Source organism: Eublepharis macularius, chromosome 5 (genome assembly GCF_028583425.1).
Source record: "Eublepharis macularius isolate TG4126 chromosome 5, MPM_Emac_v1.0, whole genome shotgun sequence".
In the NCBI taxonomy this organism is placed as follows: Eukaryota; Metazoa; Chordata; class Lepidosauria; order Squamata; family Eublepharidae; genus Eublepharis; species Eublepharis macularius.
In genome coordinates this window covers 116,646,868-116,671,580 of record NC_072794.1, presented here as the reverse complement: position 1 = coordinate 116,671,580, position 24,713 = coordinate 116,646,868, and the positions used below count along the sequence as shown (strand labels likewise).

The window sequence follows — 24,713 nt, the reverse complement described above, 5'->3', positions numbered from 1 at the left end:
CCAGAGAACAAACCAGGATTAAGTCAGATGTCTGCATCCAGATATTCGACAAAATCATCTGCAAGACTAACAGTGGTTAATAAACAAACTTCAGCTTCTGGGTTCATAATTGAGTGGATTCTAATGAACCATAGTTAATATACTGCCCTCCATTCAAACGATCACATTAACCAAAGTTGGTTTAATTAAATTATATTCTCATGGGATATTTGAACATAGCCACTGACTTAGGTCTCCTACCATTGATTCTTCTCCTGAAAGGGTATTGTGTAAAACTGCATAGACCGCCAATGGCTTTATATAATGCTAACTAAGCCTTGTTTGCAAAGATGTTAAGGCCTTGCAACCTTCACAGGCTCTAGTTGTTATTGAAGAAAATCCAAGATAAACACTATCCTTTAACCTTTTTTTCCTGACTGAAAGGGATGGGGGAGGGGCAAAGGTCATGTCAGCTGCAGGCTTAGAACTGAAAATCTAACTGGATTTTAAGGAGTGGTTCCTGGCAGCAGTTGAGGTTCACAGCATGTAGCCTTTTTTCTTCCTGCCAACTAAGTAAGAAAACCATCAAGGGCGATGTCACAGAAAGCTATTGAAGGGGAAGAAAGACATAGCTGGCAAAGACTGGTACTGGATGGAGAATCTGGAGAACATATTGGTCAATATCTTATCATCTGTGTTCAGAATGCACAGAGATTTTCCATGTTCTTGTCCTCTCCTGCAGCTGTGGCTGATCCGTGGAATGATCATTACTGGAATTGCAGAATCCATGCTGAAGAAGAGCCACAAGGGTTGCTGGGCTGGAATGAGGAGGGACAAAGGGATGAAGTGGACCCCTTTCTTTAGTGGAGCTGCGCTTGAGAAAGAAGAAGGAGCAATTTTAGCCCCTTTCTTCCTCACTCCAGTCCCCGCCCCAAGATGTCTGGCTGTTCCTCCTTTTAGTCTGCTCTCCTAGGAATGATATTTCCAGGGGTTGGAAGGGGCTGCAAAAACAGAGGAGCACAGGAAAATGAGGCATTTCATGCACAGAGGTAGGATACTGCTCAATGAGTTAGTAAATCCATGTCATCCTATTCAAATTGGATGTGTTAGTAAGTGGGTGCAATGGGAAAGCCCTAAAAGACAAGAGAGAAAAATGATGGGAAAAGACTAATAGGTTCTTAAATTTGGTCTAATGTGAGGTGTACTAGTTTGATCCAGATTCCAACAGAGTGTTGAAAACATCCAGGTAGAAAATGGGTCTCAGGCTTTAGCTGAGCCCATTGCTATATTTGGTCATATCTGAAAGGCTGCCTTGGGTCAAAGATTATAAGAAGGAGTCGTCTCAAGTTACTTTTTATTCCCCATTATAGGATAACTACAAATTGGAGACAATATGACAGACAAGGGGATAGGGAGAGAAAGCAGGGAATTCTCTTCTGCAAGCTTTCCTAGTAGGAAAGACAAGTGCAGGCCTTACAAAGATGGATGGACATTGTTAATGAAACTTTGTAGGGAAATATAGTAGTAAGAAGATGATAATAATGAAGAAGGAAAGTAGTGATATCTTGCTATATATGTTTAGACTGTTAAAACCTCCACTCCTCCCCCCACAATACAACTATCTCATTCCAAATGAAGCTGAATAGTAAAGACAGAGTAATGAAATTTTTAAAAAATCAAGGTTTCTTGAGATAGGCTAGGATCCTCATTGTGGAATTCCAGAGCAGATGGAATTGCTAAATGTAAATTATCAAAAACAGAGCTGTTAATCTTGACTTCAAAATCATGTGTTTTTGAATTTGTCTACTGAATGTTAAGCCATCAGAGCACATCACACTTAAATCTTCAAGCTTTTATCTGTATAATGGCATCTTATGAATGAGATTGGTTTGAATCAAGCATTATTATGCATAGTCGAATAAAATGCAAACTTCTGGTCTCTCTGGATCAACTTGATTTAATACTCTCCTGAGATCCTGGCGTTCTTGTTGTGTGCATCTCCTATGGTCATCTGTAAATAGGCCAACTGAAAACATCCTTTCTTGACTTTGTAATTTTGTGATATGTTTTAGAAACAAAAAGTGTTAGTCTCATCTTGGCAAAGTCAGTTGCAAAAGTTCCACCAAATTGAATAGAAATGAATTGTACCTCCAGTGCCTTATTTTTGGTAAAAGGGTTGGTTAATAGTCTGATGATATTATTTATGGCTTACAGCAGTTATTGTTGATAATAAAACAGCAATAAAATGTCACACAATATTGTGCAGTTACTCCCTCCCGCCCCAGTGAATGTTGCCGCATTTACAAACTGTCCCTGCCCTCTAGTGGATCAAATAGAACACAATAAAATATTTAAAGCTGTATCAACCCATTTATTATGCTTTTATTATGATTTTTAAAAAATCAGTTTTCTTTCTCTCTTAGCAAATTAGCTGGTTAGCCAATTAGCTTAGGTAATGCTTAGGTAAAGGACAACCAGATGAATACTGAGGAAGTTTAATGAAGTAAACAGCTGAGCTGATGTCTAAAATACAGTTTATATATACAATACAAAGATATGAGACTGTTTTGAGGGAGGAAGGGAAATCATCCTAAATGCACCTTGGAATCAAGACATGCATATTGACAAGCCCAGCTGAACTGACAACTCCTTCAAAGGATCCAGATTCAGTTCCCTGATTTAAAAATAACCCTACCCTCTGTTAGTCTCTTGCCATGAAAACCCCACTAGGGATTGCCATAGGTCCATTATGACTTGATGGCAGGATTTCATTCATTTTGAGATATCTTTACACAGTTTTTGGTGTATAGTGTGATGCACTTTCAATTAAACATATACAGCATAAGTGGAGTGGGCAATGGGTCAATGATAGAGCACCTGCTCTGCATGAAGCCCCAGTTCAAAACTGAGCATCTCTGCTTAAAAAGATTCAGTCAGGAGGAGACTGGGAAGTGAAAGTGGCCTGGAAGCAAGCCAAGCTGAGAGGCCCCTTTAACCCGATGAGCCAATACTGCAAGGGCCAGTCAGCTCAGCAGTGCCAGCAATGGGCATTCAGTCCCCCATTGCTTCTTCCTGCAAACTGGCTGCAGTGAGGGAGGAGACGATTTGTGAGCAGACACCAAATAGCATTACTGCTGAAGGCTCTGAGCCAAATGGCCCCTGGTGTATTGGCTGAGTTGCTGGAGCTTGGCTCTGCTTGCTCCTGACCATCAGTGGCCCTCTAGGGAGATGGTCCACCAGGAAATTTCCCTGTAAGTTAAATGGCCAGTCTGCTCCTAGATTAATTGGAGAGTTGCTGCCAATCAGAATATACAAGACAGACCTGGTTAGATTTCAGGCATCTTCATGTGTTCAAGTGTGATATGAGGAGCTCCCAATTAAACTTTCCCTTCAGCCCTAAGCAAGCCACTGTACCTCAGCCTCAGTTCTCCTTCTGCAACATGGGAGTAACGGTACTGGCCTGCCTCCTAGAGCTGTAGTAAGAATTGTTGGTGGAGAGTGCTCTCAAGTCATAGCTGACTTATGGTGACCCTGGAGTAAGAATAACAGAGGGCCAAATTAGATGAGATGTTAGAAGATCTGTTAATGAGTCTCTGAAACGGCAACAGTGGGAGGGAACACACAGCATAGGGGGAGGCTTTGACCTATCTAAATAGCACTCTTTCCCCAACCTCAAGAGGTCCCCTAGAACTGCTATTTGTTCCACATGTTGTAGGGGTGGTCTCAACCCCTATGGCCTAGGAGAAGAAAGTTACCCTCTCTCTTTCTGTACTGCAGTCCTAGTCCAAATTGGGCATCATCAATGATTGCTTTTTGTCATTTTGAAAGGGGCAGCTTTGTTCACAGATCTTCTTTTAAGCTCCTAGACATGGTTTATTTACAGCTGCACTTATTAATTTACAGGTTTCAGTCCATAAGAAGAACTTGCCAACTTAACTACAGCACCCTCTATTGAAATGACTTTCCTGGTCTTCATCTTTTTGTTGGCCTTTGTCCAAGATGGCGCTTCAGACAGTGAGTATTTTAGCAACCATGAGGTGAACGACGGTAGTCCATCTTCTCATGCAAGTACATTCAAAATTCAGTAGAGAATTCATCTTCTCACATAAAATTTCAAAGTATTTCAGGTGAGAGTAGAGCTCAGGGCTGAACGTTTTGCAGTAAAACAAACAACAAGCAAGCAAGCAAGTAAGCAGTCAATTCATCTGTCAAATAATGGCCCAGTCTTTTATTTAAAAAACAAAAAACAAACGTGGTGCATTATTATCAAGAAGTGTTATTGCGAAACAATGAAATAGATATTAAAATTATAACGAGATGCACCTTTTAACAAAAATAAAGTTACTGTAAATTTGCACAGTTCAATAAGCAGCCTTTTATGTGCCTTATTATTTCTTCTTACCAGTTTTAACTTCCAGCCCCATATTTGGACCAAGGCAGGTGATTGGGTTGATGGATGGTTCTGTCACTGTGAAATGCTTCTACCCTACCACTCGGGTAAATAGACACGACAGAAAGTACTGGTGCAGGGAAACAACACGACGGTGTTCAACCATCGTTTCTTCCACTGGCTATGTTTCAAGAGAGTATGAAGGCAGAGCCACGATAACAGACTTTCCAGAGAATGGCATATTCATCGTTGAGATATCAGGGCTGAGGAGAAGCGACATGGGATCATACAAATGTGGCGTTGGTATCAACGATAAGCTATTCTATAGAGTCAAGCTGGACGTTTCAGAAGGTAAAATGTACCTTTACAACTATATCTTTTTGTGATTAAAAAGTTCTGAATTTGAAAATTAAATTTTGTTTAAAAATATGGATCACAAAAAGTGCAGATGTTTTATTCACTTGTTTTTACTGTCCTGAAGTTGCTGACTTGTTGGTGTTAAAGAAAATGAGACAGGAAATAGTCAGGGCCCAGTTTTTATTGGATTAATTTTTCTTGTACAGACCTCTTCATTAGACAGAATACAAAGTTACCTCTTAGGGGCTGGAATACAACAGGGTATTGGGTCCAAGCCAGTATCTTCAAGGTTGGTGTACAATTTAATAGTTCATAAAAGTGAGGTTGGGGGTAGGGAGTAGAGGAGTTGCAATTTAAATGTCTGACATGTTTGGCTACCTACACAACTTACAAGTCAACAAGCTGAGTTGCCTACTTTAGCCATAGCCATGTATGGAGGCCCAGGGCTGTATTGTAAGGAAATGGTTCAAAGTGACGCTTTGCAAAGAGAGAAGGATGGTAGTCTGTTACTACCATTTATTATGTCATGTCAAACTGCTTATGTTTTGTTTCAACATTGTTTTAGATTTCTATTTGTTTTTCAAAATTTTGCAATCTATGTCCTATATATTTATTGAATGTCCCAAGTGTTGATTGTATTGAATTACATTGTGTAATCCACTTTGAGTATCAGTGGAAAAGGTGGACTATAAATAATGTAAACAAACAAACATATCTAGAATTTCTGCAAGGCTGGGTTTGCAAAAACAAGGGAATAGAGATAATCATATTTGTCTTGATGGGACACAAATTGTGCAAGATGCTATTGTGCCAGGTAACATAAAAATATAGTACCAGATATAGTGAGATAGTGTAGCTATGTGGGCATGGTATACACTAAACAGTAGCGTTGTACAATACAGAATCAGTATGATAAAGAACGGGATGCCACAGAACAATGTATTTCAGCATCCTATGGTGCTGAAGGTGGGGAAATTAGTATTGTTATTGATTTGACATGTCATTAATACAGATTCAGTAATGCCCGGAGAAGCTCAGCTCTTCTACATCAAGCAGCAAGGAACAGTGACTACTTCATGTACTTTTGGCAAAGAATACGCCAATGAAAGGAAGTACCTGTGTCGGATGGCGAAGACCCAGTGCTCCACTGTCATTGACACCTATGGAAATGTTGACCCGTCCTATAAAGGAAGAGTTCTGTTGAACCATAATGAGGTTCCTGGATCATTCAATATTTTTATGACCCAGCTAAAGAGGCAAGATTCAGGAGTGTACCTTTGTGGAGTTGGGAGCTATGGGGAATCTGGAGAATCCAAGGAACTGAATATACATGTCTATGAAGGTGGGTAATGGTTATTTGTGAAGGTGGGCTCCTAAGGGAAGAATCCTAAGCAGGGCTGTTCTGAAGTAAGTTCCATTTTATTCAATGGGGCTTACTCATAGGAAAGCATTTTTAGGATTGTTGCCTACATGTTCCATGTTTCATGCCTGGAATCTGTTTAACTGTTTTTACAATGAAGGAAGTATCTAATTGCACAGTTGAATGTGCTCTGTTTCTTTGTCCAGAGCCTTCGCTGCCCAAAGGAAAAGTAGAGCAACCTTTGCTAAAGGGAGTCTTGAATGGTTCTGTGTCTGTCGAATGTTACTATGACCCAAAAGGAAATGTCACATTGAAATACTTATGCAAGTGGAGAAAATATGGATGCACCGAGTTAATCAACAACTTTGGAGATGTGCTGGATTCCTATGAGGGAAGGATAGTGATGCACGATAACCTAGAAAATGGCACCTTTACTGTCATATTGAACCAACTACAGGAGAATGATGAAGGATACTACTGGTGTATGACAGATGGAGAACAAGAAAAGAAGTCATCAACAGAGCTAAAGATTATAGAAGGTACCATATAATATTTGTTATCTCAGGCATCTAATGGAGCATTAAGCTTCTTTTGCCTAATGTTGTGAAAACAGGAGAGGCAAATTTATCTTGCATGAAGTTGATCTGATCAGTGCCTCAGTCCTACCTGATTACAAAGCTGTTTAATTCTAATTAATCCACATGAATCTGCTAAAGGACTTTTTAAAAAAAACCTGTTGATCTTAACAAGAGCAACAAAGTTAAAAAAATATTCTGCAATTGAAATTAAAGGATTGTGCCCATTTTAGGATAATAAAGTTTGGTGTAGTGGTAAGAGTGCGGGACTCTAATCTAGAGAACTGGGTTTTATTCCTTGCTATTCCATTTGCCCTTGGGTCAGTCACAGCTTCTCAGAGCTCTCTCAGCCCTACTCACCTCACAAGGTGTTTTGTTGTGGGGATAATAATAACATATGGTTGTTGTGGGTTTTCCGGGCTGTATTGCCGTGGTCTTGGCATTGTAGTTCCTGACGTTTCGCCAGCAGCTGTGGCTGGCATCTTCAGAGGTGTAGCACCAAAAGACAGAGATCTCTCAGTGTCTCAGTGTCTGAGAGATCTCTGTCTTTTGGTGCTACACCTCTGAAGATGCCAGCCACAGCTGCTGGCGAAACGTCAGGAACTACAATGCCAAGACCACGGCAATACAGCCCGGAAAACCCACAACAACCATCGTTCTCCAGCCGTGAAAGCCTTCGACAATACATCAATAATAACATACTTTGTTTTTTTGTTTTTTTAATAGCTTTTTATTAGTTTTCTCATATAGGAATGGTGGGGGGGGGACAAGGGAAAAGGTAGGGAGGGAATATCAAATTTATATCATAGAGTCTGCTCAAGTTATAGTTCTACTTATCTATGTCCTTTCCACATAACATTTTATCAAACATTTAACTGTGATTATTAATAATACGTTACAGTGGTATCCTCATACTACATTCAAGTCAGTATACTTATTTTTTATCCATTCATAGAATGGTGTCCATGGGGATGCAAAATCTTCTTCTATTTGTCCTTTCATTAATGAAGTTAGTTTGTCCATTTCTGCATTTTCCATTATCTTCGCTATCAATTCTTCTTCTCGAGGTATTATTACTCTTTTCCAGAAGGATGCCAATAGAGTTCTTGCTGCTGTTACTCCATGAATTATAAAATATTTCTGATCTCTTCCTATTTCTTCTGGTACACAATTTAACAAAAATATCTCAGGTTTAAAAGGGATTGTACATTGTAAAATTTGTTGTAACAGGTTATGTACCATTATTCAGAATTTGTGGACATCTTTACATGTCCACCACATATGATAAAATGTTCCTGTGTGTTTCACACATTTCCAACACTTGTTTGACATATTTTTATACATTTTAGCTAGTCTATCTGGTGTCAAGTACCATCTATAAAACATCTATAAACCAATCTAAGTTAAAGCCTTGTCTTTGGAGTTCTTCTTTTGATTTTAATACTCCTTTATCATCTAAAAGATTTCTGTATGTAATACGCTTATCTAGGGAAAACGTCTTTGGTTGTGAGAATGCTTCTAAAGGTGAAACCCATTTTGGAACCTTCTTGTAAATTTCCGGTACAGTTTTTTCCCATATAGTCATAATAGATTTCCTAATCAAATGATTCTTGAAATATTTATGCCCTTTAGCTTTCCCATAACATAGAAAAGCGTGCCAACCTAGTTGAAAATCATGTCCTTCTAGGGCAAGTAATCTTTGATTTTCTAGTAAAATCCAATCTCTCATCCACACCAGGCAACATGCTTTATAGTATATTCTCCAGTCCGGGAGAGCAAAACCTGCATTATCTTTGAAATCTTGGAGTCCTTTCAGCTTAATCCTTGGTTTCTTCCCTTGCCATATAAATTTAGATGTTATCTTATTTAGTTCTTCAAAAAAAGTCTTATTGATACAAATCAGGATAGTTTGATATAAGAAGATAATCCTTGGTAATATATTCATTTTAATAATTGAGATTCTTCCCAATAACGAAAGCTGTAATCCTTTCCATTTCTCTAAGTCATTTTTAATTTCTTGTAACAGTTTCATATAATTATCTTTCATTAGTGAACTACATTTAGCTGTTAAATAGACTCCTAAATATTTAACTTTTGCTGCAAGTTGAAATCCTGTCACTTCTGTGAATTCCATTTTTGGGGCCATTGTCATGTTCTTCATTATCACATTAGTTTTCTGGTAGTTAATTTTCATTCCTGCTATCTCACCATACTCTTTAAGGCAATCCATTAATTCCTTTATTGATTCTAGAGGTTCTTCCACTATAAATAGTAAATCATCTGCAAATGCCTGTACTTTATATTTATGCCCTTTGATGGATGCTCCCTTAATCGCCATATCACTCCTTATGTTCCTCATTAGTACTTCCAGCATCAAAATAATGGTGAGAGAGGGCAGTCTTGTCTCGTTCCTTTTTCAATCTCTATATTTTCAGTATAATCATCATTTATAATTATTTTTGCCTTCTGCTTTTTGTAAATGGCTTCAACCACTTTTGTAAATTCCATTCCAAATTCCATCTCCTTCATCTGTTCAATAAAAACATTCCAATTAACGTTGTCAAAGGCTTTTTCAGCGTCTAAAAATATCATGGCCATCTGCTTCTCTGGATGTTGTTCATAATATTCCAATAGATTTAAGGCAATTCTAATATTATTTCTCAGTTGTCTTTTGGGAAGAAATCCCATCTGATCTTGATGTATTATATCTATTAGTACTTTTTTAAACCTCGTAGCTAAAATTGTAGCAAAGATTTTATAGTCACAATTAGAGGTGGGCACGATCCAAAAAAAAAATACCGATGAAGCCGTTCGTGGATCCGGGCCGCCGCTGAACCCAGGTCACCGATTCTAACCGATCAAGTCCCGTTTCTGATCGGGAATCGGGGAGGCCAAAGCAGGAGGCACCCCGCTGTTTCCAGCAATATAGGAATGGTGGTTGGTGGCAGTGGCCGCCATGCCCAGTGGGCACGGGGAGGTGGCGATGAGCCGCCTCCCCTCAGGGAGGGAGGGGACATTCACACACACACACACACTTAGAGCAGGGGGGAGTTTTTAATCCAGCAATGAGCCGCCTCAAACCAGGGCCGGATCTACGGTTGCCAGTGCTCAGGGCAACCGTAGTCAGGATCTTGCGCGCGTGCGCTCCTGAGTCGCCCCCCCACCCACGCAGCAAGCCGGCTGTCCCGGTGCGCTGCGGAGCTGGCGGCAGCGCGAGTGGCTCGGAGGCTGCCCGCGCCATTCACCTGCCCCGCAAGACAAGGGGCGACTGGCTTTCCCGCGAGCCCCTTGTCCTGGGGAAAGGCGAACGGCGCAGGTGGCCTCCCAGCCACCCGCGCTGCCTTTTGCCTTTCCCCAGGACAAGGGGCAGCTAGCTTGCCCGCGCACCCCTTGTCCTGGGGAAAGACGAATGGCGCGGGTAGCCTCCCAGCCACCTGCACTGCCTTTTGTCTTTCCCCAGGACAAGGGGCGGCCAGCTTGCCCGCATGCCCCTTGTCCTGGGGAAAGACGAATGGCATGGGCAGCCTCCCAGCCACCTACGCTGCCTTTTGACTTTCCCCAGGACAAGGGGTGGCCGGCTTGCCCACGCGCCCCTTGTCCTGGGGAAAGACGAATGGCACTGGCAGCCTCCCAGCCACCCGCGCTGCCTTTTGCCTTTCCCCAGGACAAGGGGTGGCTGGCTTGCCCGCGCGCCCCTTGTCCTGGCGAATGGCATGGGCAGCCTCCCAGCCACCTACGCTGCCTTTTGACTTTCCCCAGGACAAGGGGCGGCCGGCTTGCCCACACGCCCCTTGTCCTGGGGAAAGACGAACGGCGCGGGTAGCCTCCCAGCCACCTGCACTGCCTTTTACTTTTCCTGCAAGCCGGCTGCCCCTTGTCCTGCAGGAAAGGCAAAAGGCAGCGCAGGTGGCTGGGAGGCCGCCCGCACCATTCAACTTTCCCCAGGTGCGCTCCTGGGGCTGGCAACTGTGCCCGGCGCCCCCTCTTTGGCGGTGCTGGGGGCAGACTACCCCCCCTGCCCCCCCGTAGATCCAGCCCTGATTTACACACACACACACACACACACACACACACACACACACACACACACACACACACTTAGAGCGGGGGGGGGAAATCTATCCCTGCCTCTCCAAATAGAGAGAGACACCCCGTCAACATGTTTCAGCCAGCTTTAAAAAAAAGCAGGGACAGAATCCTCCATTCCTCCCCACCTGATTTTAAAAGCAAGCAGCCAGTCTTCAAAAAGCATATTTTAAACACACACACAGAACTGTGAATGAGGTTTCCCCACAAAATGCAGTGTTTAAAAAGCAGGTTAAAAACAGAGAGTGACAGATAGAAAAACACCCATTCCTCCTACAAAGCCCCATTTTTTTAAAAAGCAAAAAACCTTTGTGCCCATGGCTTCAGAACACCCCCTTCCCCCAATCTCCCCTGGGTTGCTGCTCCGTGGTTGGAAGGAAGCCTGCTAATCAAGGAAAGCTGGGCTTTCATTTGGTTTTATAGGGTGACAGAAGGAGGGCAAACACAGCTCAGGCATTCCCCTGGCTCTGTTGCTAGGAGAATAGATTATTGGCGCCTGAGTGTCTGGCTCTCCGATTAGATCACGATGCCCCCCCAGATCAAGTCCCCCCCCTGAACACTGGATTGGTCACCATGGACAGAACCAATTAGCTGAGTCACAATGGCGCAAACGCCATTATCAGAGTTTTTTTCACATGGTGATTCCGATCGTACCCATCTCTAGTCACAATTAAGCAACGATATAGGACGATAGTTCTTAATTTCTCTCCTGTCTGCTCCTTCTTTATGTATTAATGAGATTGTTGCTTCCATCCATGATTCCGGTAAGGATACCTCTTCTACTGCTGTACAGATCATATTTTTAAAGGGTAGGAGGATAGTATCTTCTAATGCTTCTAATATTCTGCTGGTAGCCCATCTGGGCCTGGAGTCTTTCCATTATTTTGTTTTTGCATAGCTTCCACTATTTCCCTTGGCATAATTGGATCATTCAACTACTTTCTTTTCTCTTCTGATAATTTTGGTAAATGTTGTTTTCCCAAATATTGTTTCTGCATTTCAATTGGTATTTCCAGCTTACCATATAATTTCTTATAAAAAGTTTCCACAATTTTCCTTTTTGTGTCTTTTCTTTTCTTTCTTCATCATATAAGGAATAAATAAATCTTTTCTCTTTTTCTTTTCCCAATTTATTCGCCAACCACCTCCCTGATTTATTAGCATGTTCAAAGTGGTTTTGTTTAGCAAATTTAATCTTTTGTGCCATCTCTTCAGTCAGTAATAAATTTATTTGGTTTTGTAATGCCTTAATTTTACCTTTTAATGTTACATTTGAGGGCTCTTTTTTAAGTTCTTTTTCATTCTTCCCCAGACTTTCCACAATGTCTTTATATCATTGTTGGTTCTCTCTTTTCCGTTTAGCTGCGTATCTTATTGCCAGTCCTCTAAAATATGCTTTACTTGCATCCCACACAATATTCATGTGAGTTTCAGGTTTTATAATTTGTTGAATATAATGTTTCATTCCTTCTTTAACATCTTGTAAAAAATTTTTGTTCTTCAGTAACTGGACATTCAATCTCCATCTAAATTTTTTCGGCACTTCCGCAGTTTTCACCATCAAAGGATTGTGGTCAGCATAGGTTCTAGGCAGTATATCCACATCTTTAATCTCTTGCACAAAGGATACCGAAGTCCAACACATACCTATTCTGGACCAAGACTTGTGAGCATCTGAGTAAAACGTGTAATCCCTTGCTGATGGATTTCTTACTCTCCAAGGATCAATCAGTTTATATTCCTCTATCAATCTAAGGAAGGATCTTGGAAGCAGTCCTTTTGAGTTCTTGCTTTTCTTTGATGTTTTCCTATCCAAATCATGGTAAAACACTGTGTTAAAATCTCCTATTAAGCACATATTCATATAATCATATCTTGCCAATAGTTCATTTAACGCCTGATAGAATTTGTCTTGGTGTTCATTTGGTGCATATATCATTGCTAGCAGAAGATTCTTTTCTCCAATGGTAATTTCAATCATTAAGATTCTGCCATCTTCCACAGAGTAAACTAATTTTGGTCTCCGGTCTTTTTTGACATGTGCTACGATACCTCTTTTTTTCTTTTCCAACTCAGCAGCAACAAACACAGTCCCAAATTTTTTGCATGTCAAATAGTGTTGATCTCTTTTTCTTATATGCATTTCCTGTAAACAAATAATATTCACATTTAATTTTTTTAATTGCCTGAAAGTTTTATTTCTTTTTTCCAATGAGTTTTCCGGTGAATAATAACATACTTTGAAAACTGCTCTGAGTGGGTGTTAAGTCATCCTGAAGGGCGGTATATAAATCGAATGTTGTTGTTATTTGATGGTTGTTGTGGGTTTTCCGGGCTGTATTGCCGTGGTCTTGGCCGTGTTTTGCCGTGGACACAGTGTCTGTGACACTGAGAGATCTCTGTCTTTTGGTGCTACACCTCTGAAGATGCCAGCCACAGCTGCTGGCGAAACGTCAGGAACTACAATTCCAAGACCACGGCAATACAGCCCGGAAAACCCACAACAACCATCGTTCTCCGGCTGTGAAAGCCTTCGACAATACATTGTTGTTATTTATTTATTTATTTAAACCAAACTAGTCCATGGATCTGACTCTCTATACATTCCTATTAGTGTACATTCAAACCAATCCTTCTTTCCTACCAAAAATCAAGCAAAATGAGGCAAAATCAGTGCTACAATCTATAATTTATTGTTATTTGTCCTCTACTTCCTGATTTTATTGCAAACCTCTTACCTCATTCACATGATAAAAGAGATGCTACACTTACTCCTGGCTAGGCTCATGGGTTATTTTCCCTGGTTCAATGCTGTTGGGTAGAGAGTTTTTTCCTGCATCCCTACAGCATCATGATACATTCATGCACCTCCCAAGGTTTCTCTAAACTTTCTCAAACCTGCTTTGCTCTGAAGTTTTGGGAAATATTGCAGTAAAGTCTGGATGATTGCTGTATAGGTGGGAAAAGATGTCATTGCAACTGCCATGCCCCCCCTCCACCACCACCAGGGTTTTTTATAATTTTTATTTTTTAAAAAGGCAAGGCACTAGAATAACATTATATTAATATACATTGTAATAATATGTGTAACAAGTTCTCTGAATTCTCAGCTTTCATTTTTTAAAAAAAGAATAAGTTAATAGCCCCTTCCCTTGTGGAGATATAACAGAAAAGGTATATTTTTACATTGGAAGGGGCTAGAGATTTACTTTTTTTAAAAAAAATGAAAGTTTGGAATTCACAGAACTTGTTACACCTATTGTTACAACAGTATATCAGTACAACAACATTCACATACCAGTTTCTTTACAAAAGTCCAAGCAGCCATGGGGAGGGGAAATGGTCACTTCTGGGGGACTGCAGGGAAACTTTTTCTACAGCTTTATCTACAGCCACACCAGCAATGGGCAAAGCACACTAGCCCCTCACCATGTGGAAACCACCCTAGCACCATTATGAGATAGTAATTAGTGTTGAGCAGTGAGGTGGAGGATAGCCAGGACTGGTCCTTTGCTTTAAGAAAGAGGGGTTTGAGAGAAGAAGTAAATGGACTCTAGTAAATGGTCACCAGGAAATACACTGATTTTGAGTTATAAGTGTCAAGAATCAGGAAGCCAAGTGTCAAAGCCATGTCAGTTGCAAGCAGGATGGATACTCTTAAGAACTCTTAAGAATGGTTCACATTCCCAATGTAAAATGTTAACCAAGAAATTGCGAGTGTGATTTGCAGTATATTATCGTCATAACCACAGCTGGTAAAAATGATTATAGAAACATTCTCTTCCCTATTTGTAAGAGCCTAGTTGAGGCACCATGTGTACATATCCTAGGGAAGTCAGGTAAGGTTAGTCTAGTTACACTGGATGATGGTGGTGATACCATGTATTGTGTAGACCATCCATTAATTTTATTATGGCTAAAGATCAGGTTATTTAATTTTATTTAATCAGGTTATTTAATTTTAATTTTATCTTCTGAAACAGGACAACCCAGTTTAAGAGGACCAAAGGAAATCAACATTATTGCTGGCTCTTCCTTGTCCTTGATATGCTCTTATCCATGCAAATATTACAGCTACAATAAATACTGGTGCAAGTGGAAGAATACTGCATGTGATCCTCTCATCTCATACGAACAAAACCAAACTGGCTTGGTAGTTACCTGTGATCAAGACAGTAGAATTTTGTCTCTAAATTTTGACCAGGTGGCACCGACAGATCAAGGGTGGTATTGGTGTGGAGTAAAACGTGCAAGTTATTATGGGGAAACCATGGCAGTGTATCTGAGAGTACAAGGAGGTAAGCTTTGGTTCTGATACAAGGACAACCATTGGATTTTGCCTATTACTATGTCCAGTCCACCATTAAATAAGGTAATTCCTCTATAGGTTGTACAACTAAACCTTGATTTTGGAAACTTATGTTTTGTCTTTCATAGTTAACAGTGGGATCTTGCCATGAACATCTTTAAACTATACCAGTTCAGAAGATTCTTTCTTCTATCATGTGTTGCAAGTAGCTTAGATTGGCAATGATCCAATTCAGTACCAATGGGCTGAAATGCACCTAATTGTGTGTCAGATTGTGGTCTGTTTTCCTTCATTAATTTGCTTTTACCTCTTTGCAATCCCCAGCTATGGAAACATCATCTCTTTTTCTTTAACTTTTCAATTCCATCATTTGATTGCAAGAAGGCAATTTTAATCTGAAAATCTTACATTTAATGCAACAATGGGCCTGGTACTTTTCAATATTTTTATCAATGATCTGGATGTAGGGATAAATGGGCTACTCATTCAATTTGCTGATGAAACCAAATTGGGAGGAGTGGCAAACACCCAAGAGGACAGAATTAAAATCCAACAAGACCTGAATACTCTGGAGAAGTGGGCAGTTGTGAACAGGATGCAATTCAACATAGATAAGTACACAGTATAACATCTGGGCCACAAAAATGTGAAGCACAAATACAGGATGGGGGATACACTTCTGGGTAGTAGTGTATGCGAACTAGATCTTGAGGTAAGAGTGGACTGTAAATTAAATATGAGCAGTCAGTGTGATGCAGTGGCAAAAAAGGCAAACTCTTGGGTTGTGTCAAAAGGGCCATTGCATTGAAATTGCAAGAGTCATAGTCCCTCTCTGTACTGCCCTGGTCAGGCTGCACCTGGAATACTGTGTGCAGTTCTGGAGGCCTCACTTCAAAAAGGATGTGGACAAAATTGAGAGGGTGCAGAAGAGAGAGATGAGAATGATCAGGGGTCTAGAGACAGCCCTACGAGGAAAAGCTGAGGGCCTTGGAAATGTTTAATTTGGAGAAGAAGAGATTGAGTGGGGATGTGATTGCTCTCTTTAAATATTTGAAAGGCTGTCATTTGGAGGAGGGCAAGGACCTGTTCCAGTTGGCAGCAGAGGGTAGGACCTGAAGCAACAGGCTTAAATTACATGCAGAAAGGTACCGGCTGGATATTAGGAGAAACTTTTTCATAGTCAGAGTAGTTCAAAGGTGGAATCAGCTGCCTAGAGAGGTGGTGAGCTCCCCTTCACTGGCAGTTTTCAAAAAGAGGCTGGATGAATATTTATCAGGGATGCTTTAGGCTCATCCTGCATTGGTTGTTCAAAAATCAATATACTAAACTAATAAGTCTGAAAATAGTACATTATCTTGCATGCAACATAGGGACCATGGAATATCAAAAAATGCTTAGGGTATTTCTCTAAACTAGAAAGCTGAAATTGTGTCCATAGGCATCTGAGTTGGTTCAATTATTAATGTTGCAATTATTAGGAAAGCTTTGATCTTGTTCATTTTTATATCTAACAGTCAAAGCCCAAGCTATGAAGTTAACTCACTTTAAAGGCTAGAGCAAAGGAAAACAAAGCAGGCATGTCCATCCTTTCTGTCCTTTTGGACCCTAGGAAGCCATAATGTGTTGGGGCTTTCTCTCGCAAGTAGAGCAGAATGAAGCATCTCTGCCAAACTTGGAGGTACCCACATGACTATGGCGGCGAAACTTTATAATTTGTTTATTTCATTCCTATCCTGTGCACAGTCTTCCCAATGGAGACCCAAAGAGAGGTATATTCTAACATGCTGGTCCCCCCACTCCCTACATAGTTGCTATAAAACATGAATAAATGCAGCCCAGCATTATGTCTATCTTTCTTCTCTGTACAGTACTAATGGGATAAATATTGTATGCTCAAAGTAGAATTCCTTTGTTTTAAAACTGCCTTTTAGTCTTGTGTTGGTCATTTTTCATATAGTTAATACAAACTATTAAAATAAGGAAAATAACAATATGAAATGCATCTAAAACCAGACTGCTTTTCACGCTTTTGTCTTATAAGCATTCAAGGTATGGTGACTCTTTCCAGAAAGCTACATTCTACACTGCATCATGAAAATGGTCACTTCTGAGGATGGGTCTTTATGAAACTAAAAGGCAGCATAAATTTCATAAAAATTGTTCAAGAAAAAATGAAATTATTGAATTAGGTGTTAAAAATCATTTAGTACTCATAAAATATCTTCAAAGTTATGTGTGACATATTTTAGCCATATTTAGAGAGTATATTGTATAAATGGTTTTAGTGGAATTTTTGCACCTGAACTGTGAGCAGGACTGTCACTTTAGGTAATATCTTAATTGTGCATAATGTACTATTTCATTTCTGTCTTCCTTTTTCTTTTTCATGTGCTGCTGAATACCAATTAAACAAACACTCCTAAATAGTATTTCCAGGCTCTGAAGAAGTTCTTAATGCAGAATCCAGCAACGATGCAGCTATTTCCATGCCAGGCTCTAAGAAAGCGAATTCTCATTTAAGCAAATCCAAGATAGCAGCTGGAGCTGAAAGTCCAACAGAGAGGTGAGCTATAAAAACTTCTAAAGATGGTATGTGAGTGAAGCAAAGGAATCTAGATGGAAGGAGGGATTCCCATGTTGCTACTGCATTTAACAAGTATCTTTTAATGAACAAGTATAATGACAGGTTATACTTGCTAAGAGCCAAAGGAGATGTGACTGGTGAATTTCCATATTTTTATATATATCAGTGCCGAAAGAACATAGAAAAAGGGAGATGGAATTTCATTGTCAAAGCAAAAGGAGCACACAAGTGCAGAGCATCGAGGTGTCCATGCCCTTGGTGTATCTCCTTGTAGCTTCTACCCCAGGCACATTTCTCCTGTATTATGCTTTGATACCATAAGAGTGTTTGGCTGTGAAAAAAGTGCTTAAAGTAAGGTGTTGCAAGGAAGTAACCTGTGGATGGAGGGGTAGGAGGTTTCTGTACTCATGATCCCACCTGTTTTTGCTTTTAACATCAGATGTTTTCTTTCTACAAAATCAGGGCAGTTCTGTGATGAATCACATCTATAACCACTACTATCATGTCTTGATTCTCAGAAGAGCATTAAAAATGACCAAACAAGTCAACCAGCCATCTGGGCAGGCAGTATGTGCTATGTAGTGTCCAACTCTGGGTGCTTTAAAAATTAAAAGTATAATGCCCCTTCATTTTGGTAACAAGTTATCTGTCCTGGCCATTTTCACAAATTGACTGGCCTTTTGTTCAGTGAATCATCTGAACCCAATTCAATCCATTTACATTTTTCTAATGCAGTGATGATTGGATTGAAGTACACTAGATTGATTGTTAAAGCACATGGTCAGGTCTTGGAATACTACGTCTCCTCTCAGAAATATGCTCAGTTTAAGACTGAACATGTCTCCAAGAATCACACCTTGTACTGTGTTCATATGTGGAATCAAAATGGTCATGTGATTTACACTCAAAGACTTGCATGTTTATGAGCTGGATAAAGAAGCACATTATAAAGAAGAGATCTACCACTGGTAACAGGGATAGGAAAGAGTCCTGTACTTCTACTAGATGTTGCTGTTGGTTAGATTGTACTTCTTGTGGTACACTATGCATTTACAAAATTACAGGGATGTATTCTTTGGAGGGAAAAAAAACCCTCTGTGGATGTCTTAATGATGCCTTAGGTTCAACAGATCCTGCTTCATTCAGGGATGTAAATAAAGCGGAGCATCTACTTGTATTACATTTTATGTTCAGATCTGAGAACTTTGGGGTGATAATCATTACATGGTGGGGAGAGATCATGATTATTGCTTTGTACTAAATTTGGATTGTGATTTCTGTCTTTTTCAAAAGTATTGGTAAATACTGGCATTTGGATTTACTATTCTAAAATCACGGTGTCAATTCAACTTCTTTTCCAGCCCTGTAGAAGATAATAATTCCAAGGTTCTTCTCTCAGTTTTGATCCCTCTTGGAGTTGTGTTTCTGCTTCTTGCCACTATCTTTGCTTTTGTTAAGTTCAAGCTTTTCAAGAATTCAGGTGAGTCCATTCCAGTTCTGACATGGACAGGATATATTTTAAACAATTATGCTTATTGCTTTAATATATTTCTGAGTACTAAAATTTTTCACTTACCCAATGGGAACTTGTGAAATAATTACCATATATTCACAGAAAATCTTGGCAACCTGGAATCTGTTTCTCAACTCCTGTACAAACAACTGTCATGTCATGAATGTGTAGATATATTTTGTATGCTTCCCCACTTGTCTTATGGGTCATTTTTAAGAAAAATAGGTAGCAATGATTCTGGTATGGATAATGGGAGGTATTGGAGGGACAGTGGACCAGGTTCAGTCCCTGGCATTTCCAGTTAAAAGGTTTATGGAATGGGTGATGTGGAAGACCTTGAGCCAAGGTAGACAGTACTGACCAGTGGTCTGAGTATAAGACAGCTTTATGTGTTTACATGCTTAAATCCAGACCAAAATATGTGGAGATTCACTGTAAGGGTCCTTGTGGCAAGAATGTGAGCAGTAAGAGGATACTGAAGTTAACAGCCCCAAACATGCAATAGAATAAAGACAGGGAACCACAGTTTCAACCTTGATGCCTGGCAAAATGATCAGTCTTCATGGGCAAACAATGCAGTGTTGTTGCTTTGGCAATGATGATGTGGTGAGGTTTGGGAGGCCCAGGTATCTTGTCAGCGGAACGATCTGCAGGCCCCAGCAGCCTGGAAATGGATGAGGAGAAGACTGCAGTAGCCTGTGGTAGCAAGGGCAAGTCCAAAACTTGTCTCTGGGAGGGAAGGAACAAGGGGACCTCCCTAATCTGATGCCAGAACAGTAGTTCTTCCCTCCTGAATGGCAAACAGCCTAACTGCAATCAAAGGAGGAGAGGAAAGGGAAGGGATCCCCTGTTCCCACAGCATGCTCTCTTGGCAGGAGATGCCTCACTTCTAGCATGTCCTCCAACAATAGGTCATGTACACCATGTACATGTGTGTTCTTTTTATTATACTTCCCCTTTCTTTCTGAAACATTCTTTTGATTTTAAAGATCACTTTTCAACTTTTCTCTTGTTTACTTTTGTTTGTATAATATATTTAGCCTACACCCTAGAATTTTAGGAAAGATATGATGCTTGCAGAATGTTTTTAATCTGATAATAAAGGACAAAAGTTTTCTTTATCTCCACACCTGCCACCCCTTATATAGATCGTGTCTCGGTTGCCAGCTACAGGACAAACATCAGCCTGACAGACTTTGAGAATCCAAGACAGTATGGAGCAAAGGAGAATGTGTGTATGGAAGAAGCTCATGAAACCCAGCTAGATGGGATGAATGGTAATTACTTTTATACATTGACTATCTATAGAATTTGTTTTGGTTATGTCAGACAGACTCACCCAAATGAGGGGATATGAGGAATAAAGTACAATGGAAGAATAACAGTTATGAGAGTGATAAAATAAAAAAAAGCCATTGCTTTCTGTACAACTTGAGATTTTGTTCGAGTAGGCTGACTGCTCAATCAATAGGGCTATCAACTATTCAGAGGAAAATAATCCAGGAACTCCTCCATACGTTATTAAATACTGTACTAGCGTTATACAGTAGCAGTCATTTGCAACTGGATTGTCTTTGTCCGCACCAGGAAAATGCAGTTACAAATAAATCCAGTTGCTACAGTGGAACAACAGGGCAATATATAGCAATGTATAAATGCAGCCCTGGCAATTACTAGGCCTTTAAGAGCAGCTGTGCCTAAGCAGGCATCTACAGGTGTAGCTTTTCATAGCACTGAAGATAAACATGATCTCTGCAGATCAAACTGCAGATCAAGCTGCTCTTAAAAGTATGGAAAAACAGGTGGTAGCTGTGAATTGGCATCAGTAAAGGTTTAAAAAATTAAATTTTGTGTTCCTGTATAAGACTTGGTAAGCAAATGGAATATTTAATTCTTTTCAAGCTAAAGTCCTTGAAATGTCTCACTCTTTACAGAGTATGCAATTACCACTGGGAGTCCCAAAGAAGTGCCAAAGAAGCCAAAAAGGGTAAGAGGAAGCTAGATTAGTAAAAAAAGGGAAGCAGAAGCCTACTATGTAATTAGCTACAGAATATGCATGATAAAGTCAACTTTAATACCTTCTTTGGTGGTGGAGTACCATTGAATCCTAGCTGACTTAGGGCGACCCCTGCTGGGGTTTTCAAGGCAAGAGACTAACATAGGTGGTTTGCCATTGCCTTCTTCTGCTTATTGCCCCTGGTCTAAGCTGACACAGATTAGCTTCTTAGGTCTGATGAAATCAGGCTTGCCTGGCCTATCAAGTCAGGCCTTAATATTTTCACGTGCTACTTATACATTTCCTTGTTTTTTTTAATGCCTTGTTAAGTAGTGCACAAATGCCATGTTCACTCTGAAATGGAAATCTTAACATTTTCTTATCCTGAAAGCAACAGCTTTCATTTTCTTAGTTTTATGATTCTGTAAATATTAGCACAATATTCATTTACTAGGAACCAGAACCCAAATTATATTATAACACATGGAAAGGAGCCGTGTTTATGGAATAGTCAAAGTTTCAGGGTTTGAAAAGCAAGTGGGTTTTATTTTTTAAAAAATGAGTGACTGAGTGCCAAGGACAAGAAAGCTCCTAGATCTCTAAAAGTAATATAGAAGAGTGAATTCAGCAGGTGCAGCTTTTCCTAGGGGTAAACTAGATGTGATAATGGGAAATCCTGTATGAGGTATCTGTAAGCGTTACCTGCCTGGGATTAATAAATATATTTGAAAAATAGAGTACTCTGTCTCTGAAGCTGGTCATGTTGTGATATTGCTGGCAGTTGTGGTCCTGGGCCCTGTTCAAATAGTAGTAGGATTAGGAGTGTGCATTTGGATATCCTTGAGCCAAAATTAAACCCCAAATTAGCTGGTTTTGGTCAGCTCAGAGATATCCAAAATGAGACCCAGTATAGTGTAGTGGCAAGAGTGTTGGGCCAGAATCTGGGGGAACCAGGGTTGAATCACCACTCTGTCATGGAAGCTTAGGGGTAACCTTAAGCAAGTCAACACTCTCAGCCTAACTTATCTCATAGGGTTGTTGTGAGGAAAAATGGAGGAGAGAAGAATGATGTAAACCTTGGGGTCCCTATTGAGGAGAAAGGTGGGATATAAATGAAACAAATAAAAGACACACAGCACTCCTGAAATTCCCCAAGTAATGAAAATTTATATCCCAGAAATTTAGTTTTGGTTTCTGAGAAGCACAAGAGCTGGGAACGAAGGAGAGAGAGGAAGCACACTCTGGCTAACAGCTGTTAGTTAGCATCACTCATCCCCTTACATTTTAAAGGACCATTATTTTGTATGGGAAGCCATGATCTCCAGCTTCCAGAAGCCAGGTCTACTGCCACAGAAAATAAGAGCCTATATTTTGCTTCACTAACAAGTTGGGGATCATAGACTTCATCACCATTTTTGCCTCATATATTATCTGCTGCTTTAAATATGTACTCCTATGTACAACCAGCGCTCCATGCTGTCTAATGGTAGTCCTAGAATTGATTATATTTTGCTTCAGTATCTCTACTATGTCTTGGATCCTTGCTAATGCTACATCTTTAAACTTGTATATGTTTACCTTATGGTATTGTATTGAAATGTACTTACTTGATACTGATTGTATTAACTTCATACTGTATAATCCGCCTTGCGTCTCCGTGAGAAAGGCAGACTATAAATGACGTAAATAAATAAATAACATTTTAAAGGGACAAGAGACAATGACTAATAGCTGATGCTGACTAACAGTGGCTAGTCCTGTAGACCTGGTCTTTGGAGGCCAAGTCTACTGGCCATTATTTTTTTTTATAAGGAAGCTGCCAGTGGGATCATGGTGGCTAGGTAAGTCTGAGGCCAGTTTGGTCCTTGCACGTTTAAAATTTAAAGGGCCATGGAGATATACTATGTAGACTATACTTGTCATCCAGAGGCCAGGTCTACAAGACCAGTTAGTTGGCCTCTCTTTAAATTTTAAAGGGAAGAGAGTGACATTGACTACAGTTGTTTGTGTGAGTCAGCTTCCTTTCTCTCCTTCCCCACTCCTGCTTCCTTTGGGAAGAAATAGAGGTGTGTCTGAAAAGAAATGCTCCAAAAATTCTGAAATCTAAAAATAATGCCCGAAACAGAATCCCAAACCAGTAATGACACTCTTGAAAATATAGGATAACAGAACCAGCATCCTCCCTGAAATCTGGATCTGAAATTAATATAATTTTTTTTAGGTGCATAACTCTGAGTTTTCTGTTCATTCTTTTAGGGTTCCAAAGAGGAAGCTGAGATGGCATACACCACCTTTCTGCTTAAATCAGAGAACATTTCCGCTATAAGCAGCTCCCAGCAACAGTAAACTTGAAGGAACTGATGAGCAGCCCAATCATGGGTACTTCCAAAAATTATGGAAATGAATGATATAATAATGATTGAAAACAAAGCTATGTCTCGAATCAGTAAGCTATAAAAATGCTTTAGGAGCTCCTAATATTTTCATATAACAGTTCCATCATTGATTAAATAATAAGACTTATGAGGTAAAATTGCTTCAAGAGTAAACAGTCAATTTTCAAACAAATCCAAATCAAGATAATAAAAAATTGTAAGAGAATTCTATAATTGTGAAATGCTGACATATTTTAAACTGATTCTGTTAATTCACTGTCATCTATATAACTGAAAATGTTTAATGTGTGTTATGACAGTATAAATGAACAAGTCAAATGCCGGAGTATTAATGAGAATAGATTTTGATAAATGGATGATGATTTCACTAGAGCGATGAAATCTAGTTAATGAAGCACACATGGAAGTTACTTTATCCTGTTAGTTATCCATTTTCCATCCCTTTCCCAAGGACCTCGAGATAACAGAGAGGTGTCCTATTCCATCCTCTTAATAATCCTATGCATAGGATTTGAACCCAGTTCTCCCTAGTCTAACTCCTGGTGCAGCGTTGGAATGTATTATCAAATAAATAAGTTTAGGAATAGGTTGAAAGATATTTTTACTTTCACAAAATAAGCCTGATGCACTAGTTTATATTCTTTTGGAATCAGTGATTTTCTAGTCTACTTTAAGTTTAGACTGCTTTATATAATTTACATATTAATTTTTGCAATGCTTTTAATATGATTTTTTGCTAATAAATCCTGATTAATGTACAAGAACAGAGTGTGGCCATCTTTACTTTCCTCACAGTTTTCAGAAAGAAACATATTGCTGAGCACTGCTATAGCCACATGCGACTGTGATATATGGGGTAAGGCCAGCAGACTTAAACGATGGCTGAAAAAACTGGAATACCCACAAAAATCCCATTCTGTTTCATCCTCTGAAATGCCTACATGCTACTTTTCAAGTCATATTTAGGGACATTCATTTGCAGCAAGTCGAAAGTGAAAATTTCTTAACTCAGCAAACCAAATTATACACAGTGAACAGAATAAATAAGACAACTTGCACAAATGCTGCAAGAGAGTGTTGCAGGGAGGTTTCATGGGAGCAGAAAAGCCTATTCTCTCCCTTGCTGTACTCTCTGGCTTCCCTCCCTCTCTGGCTTGCCCACCCCTCT

General features: G+C 39.8%; 1 protein-coding gene across 2 annotated transcripts in view; it reads left to right on the top strand.

Moving 5' to 3' along the window:
- Window positions 1–24,309, top strand: part of PIGR (polymeric immunoglobulin receptor) — a 50,622-nt gene extending 26,313 nt beyond the window's left edge. For both annotated transcript variants that reach the window (XM_054979702.1, XM_054979703.1), the window contains exons 2-11: window positions 3,883–3,993; window positions 4,385–4,720; window positions 5,739–6,068; window positions 6,293–6,625; window positions 14,731–15,045; window positions 17,484–17,619; window positions 19,002–19,120; window positions 20,302–20,430; window positions 21,088–21,140; window positions 23,406–24,309. In XM_054979702.1, coding sequence (XP_054835677.1) covers window positions 3,936–3,993; window positions 4,385–4,720; window positions 5,739–6,068; window positions 6,293–6,625; window positions 14,731–15,045; window positions 17,484–17,619; window positions 19,002–19,120; window positions 20,302–20,430; window positions 21,088–21,140; window positions 23,406–23,495 — 1,899 coding nt within the window. In that variant the 5' untranslated portion in view covers window positions 3,883–3,935 and the 3' untranslated portion in view covers window positions 23,496–24,309. The remainder of the gene's footprint in view (window positions 1–3,882; window positions 3,994–4,384; window positions 4,721–5,738; window positions 6,069–6,292; window positions 6,626–14,730; window positions 15,046–17,483; window positions 17,620–19,001; window positions 19,121–20,301; window positions 20,431–21,087; window positions 21,141–23,405) is intronic.
- Window positions 24,310–24,713: the final 404 nt, after the last annotated feature.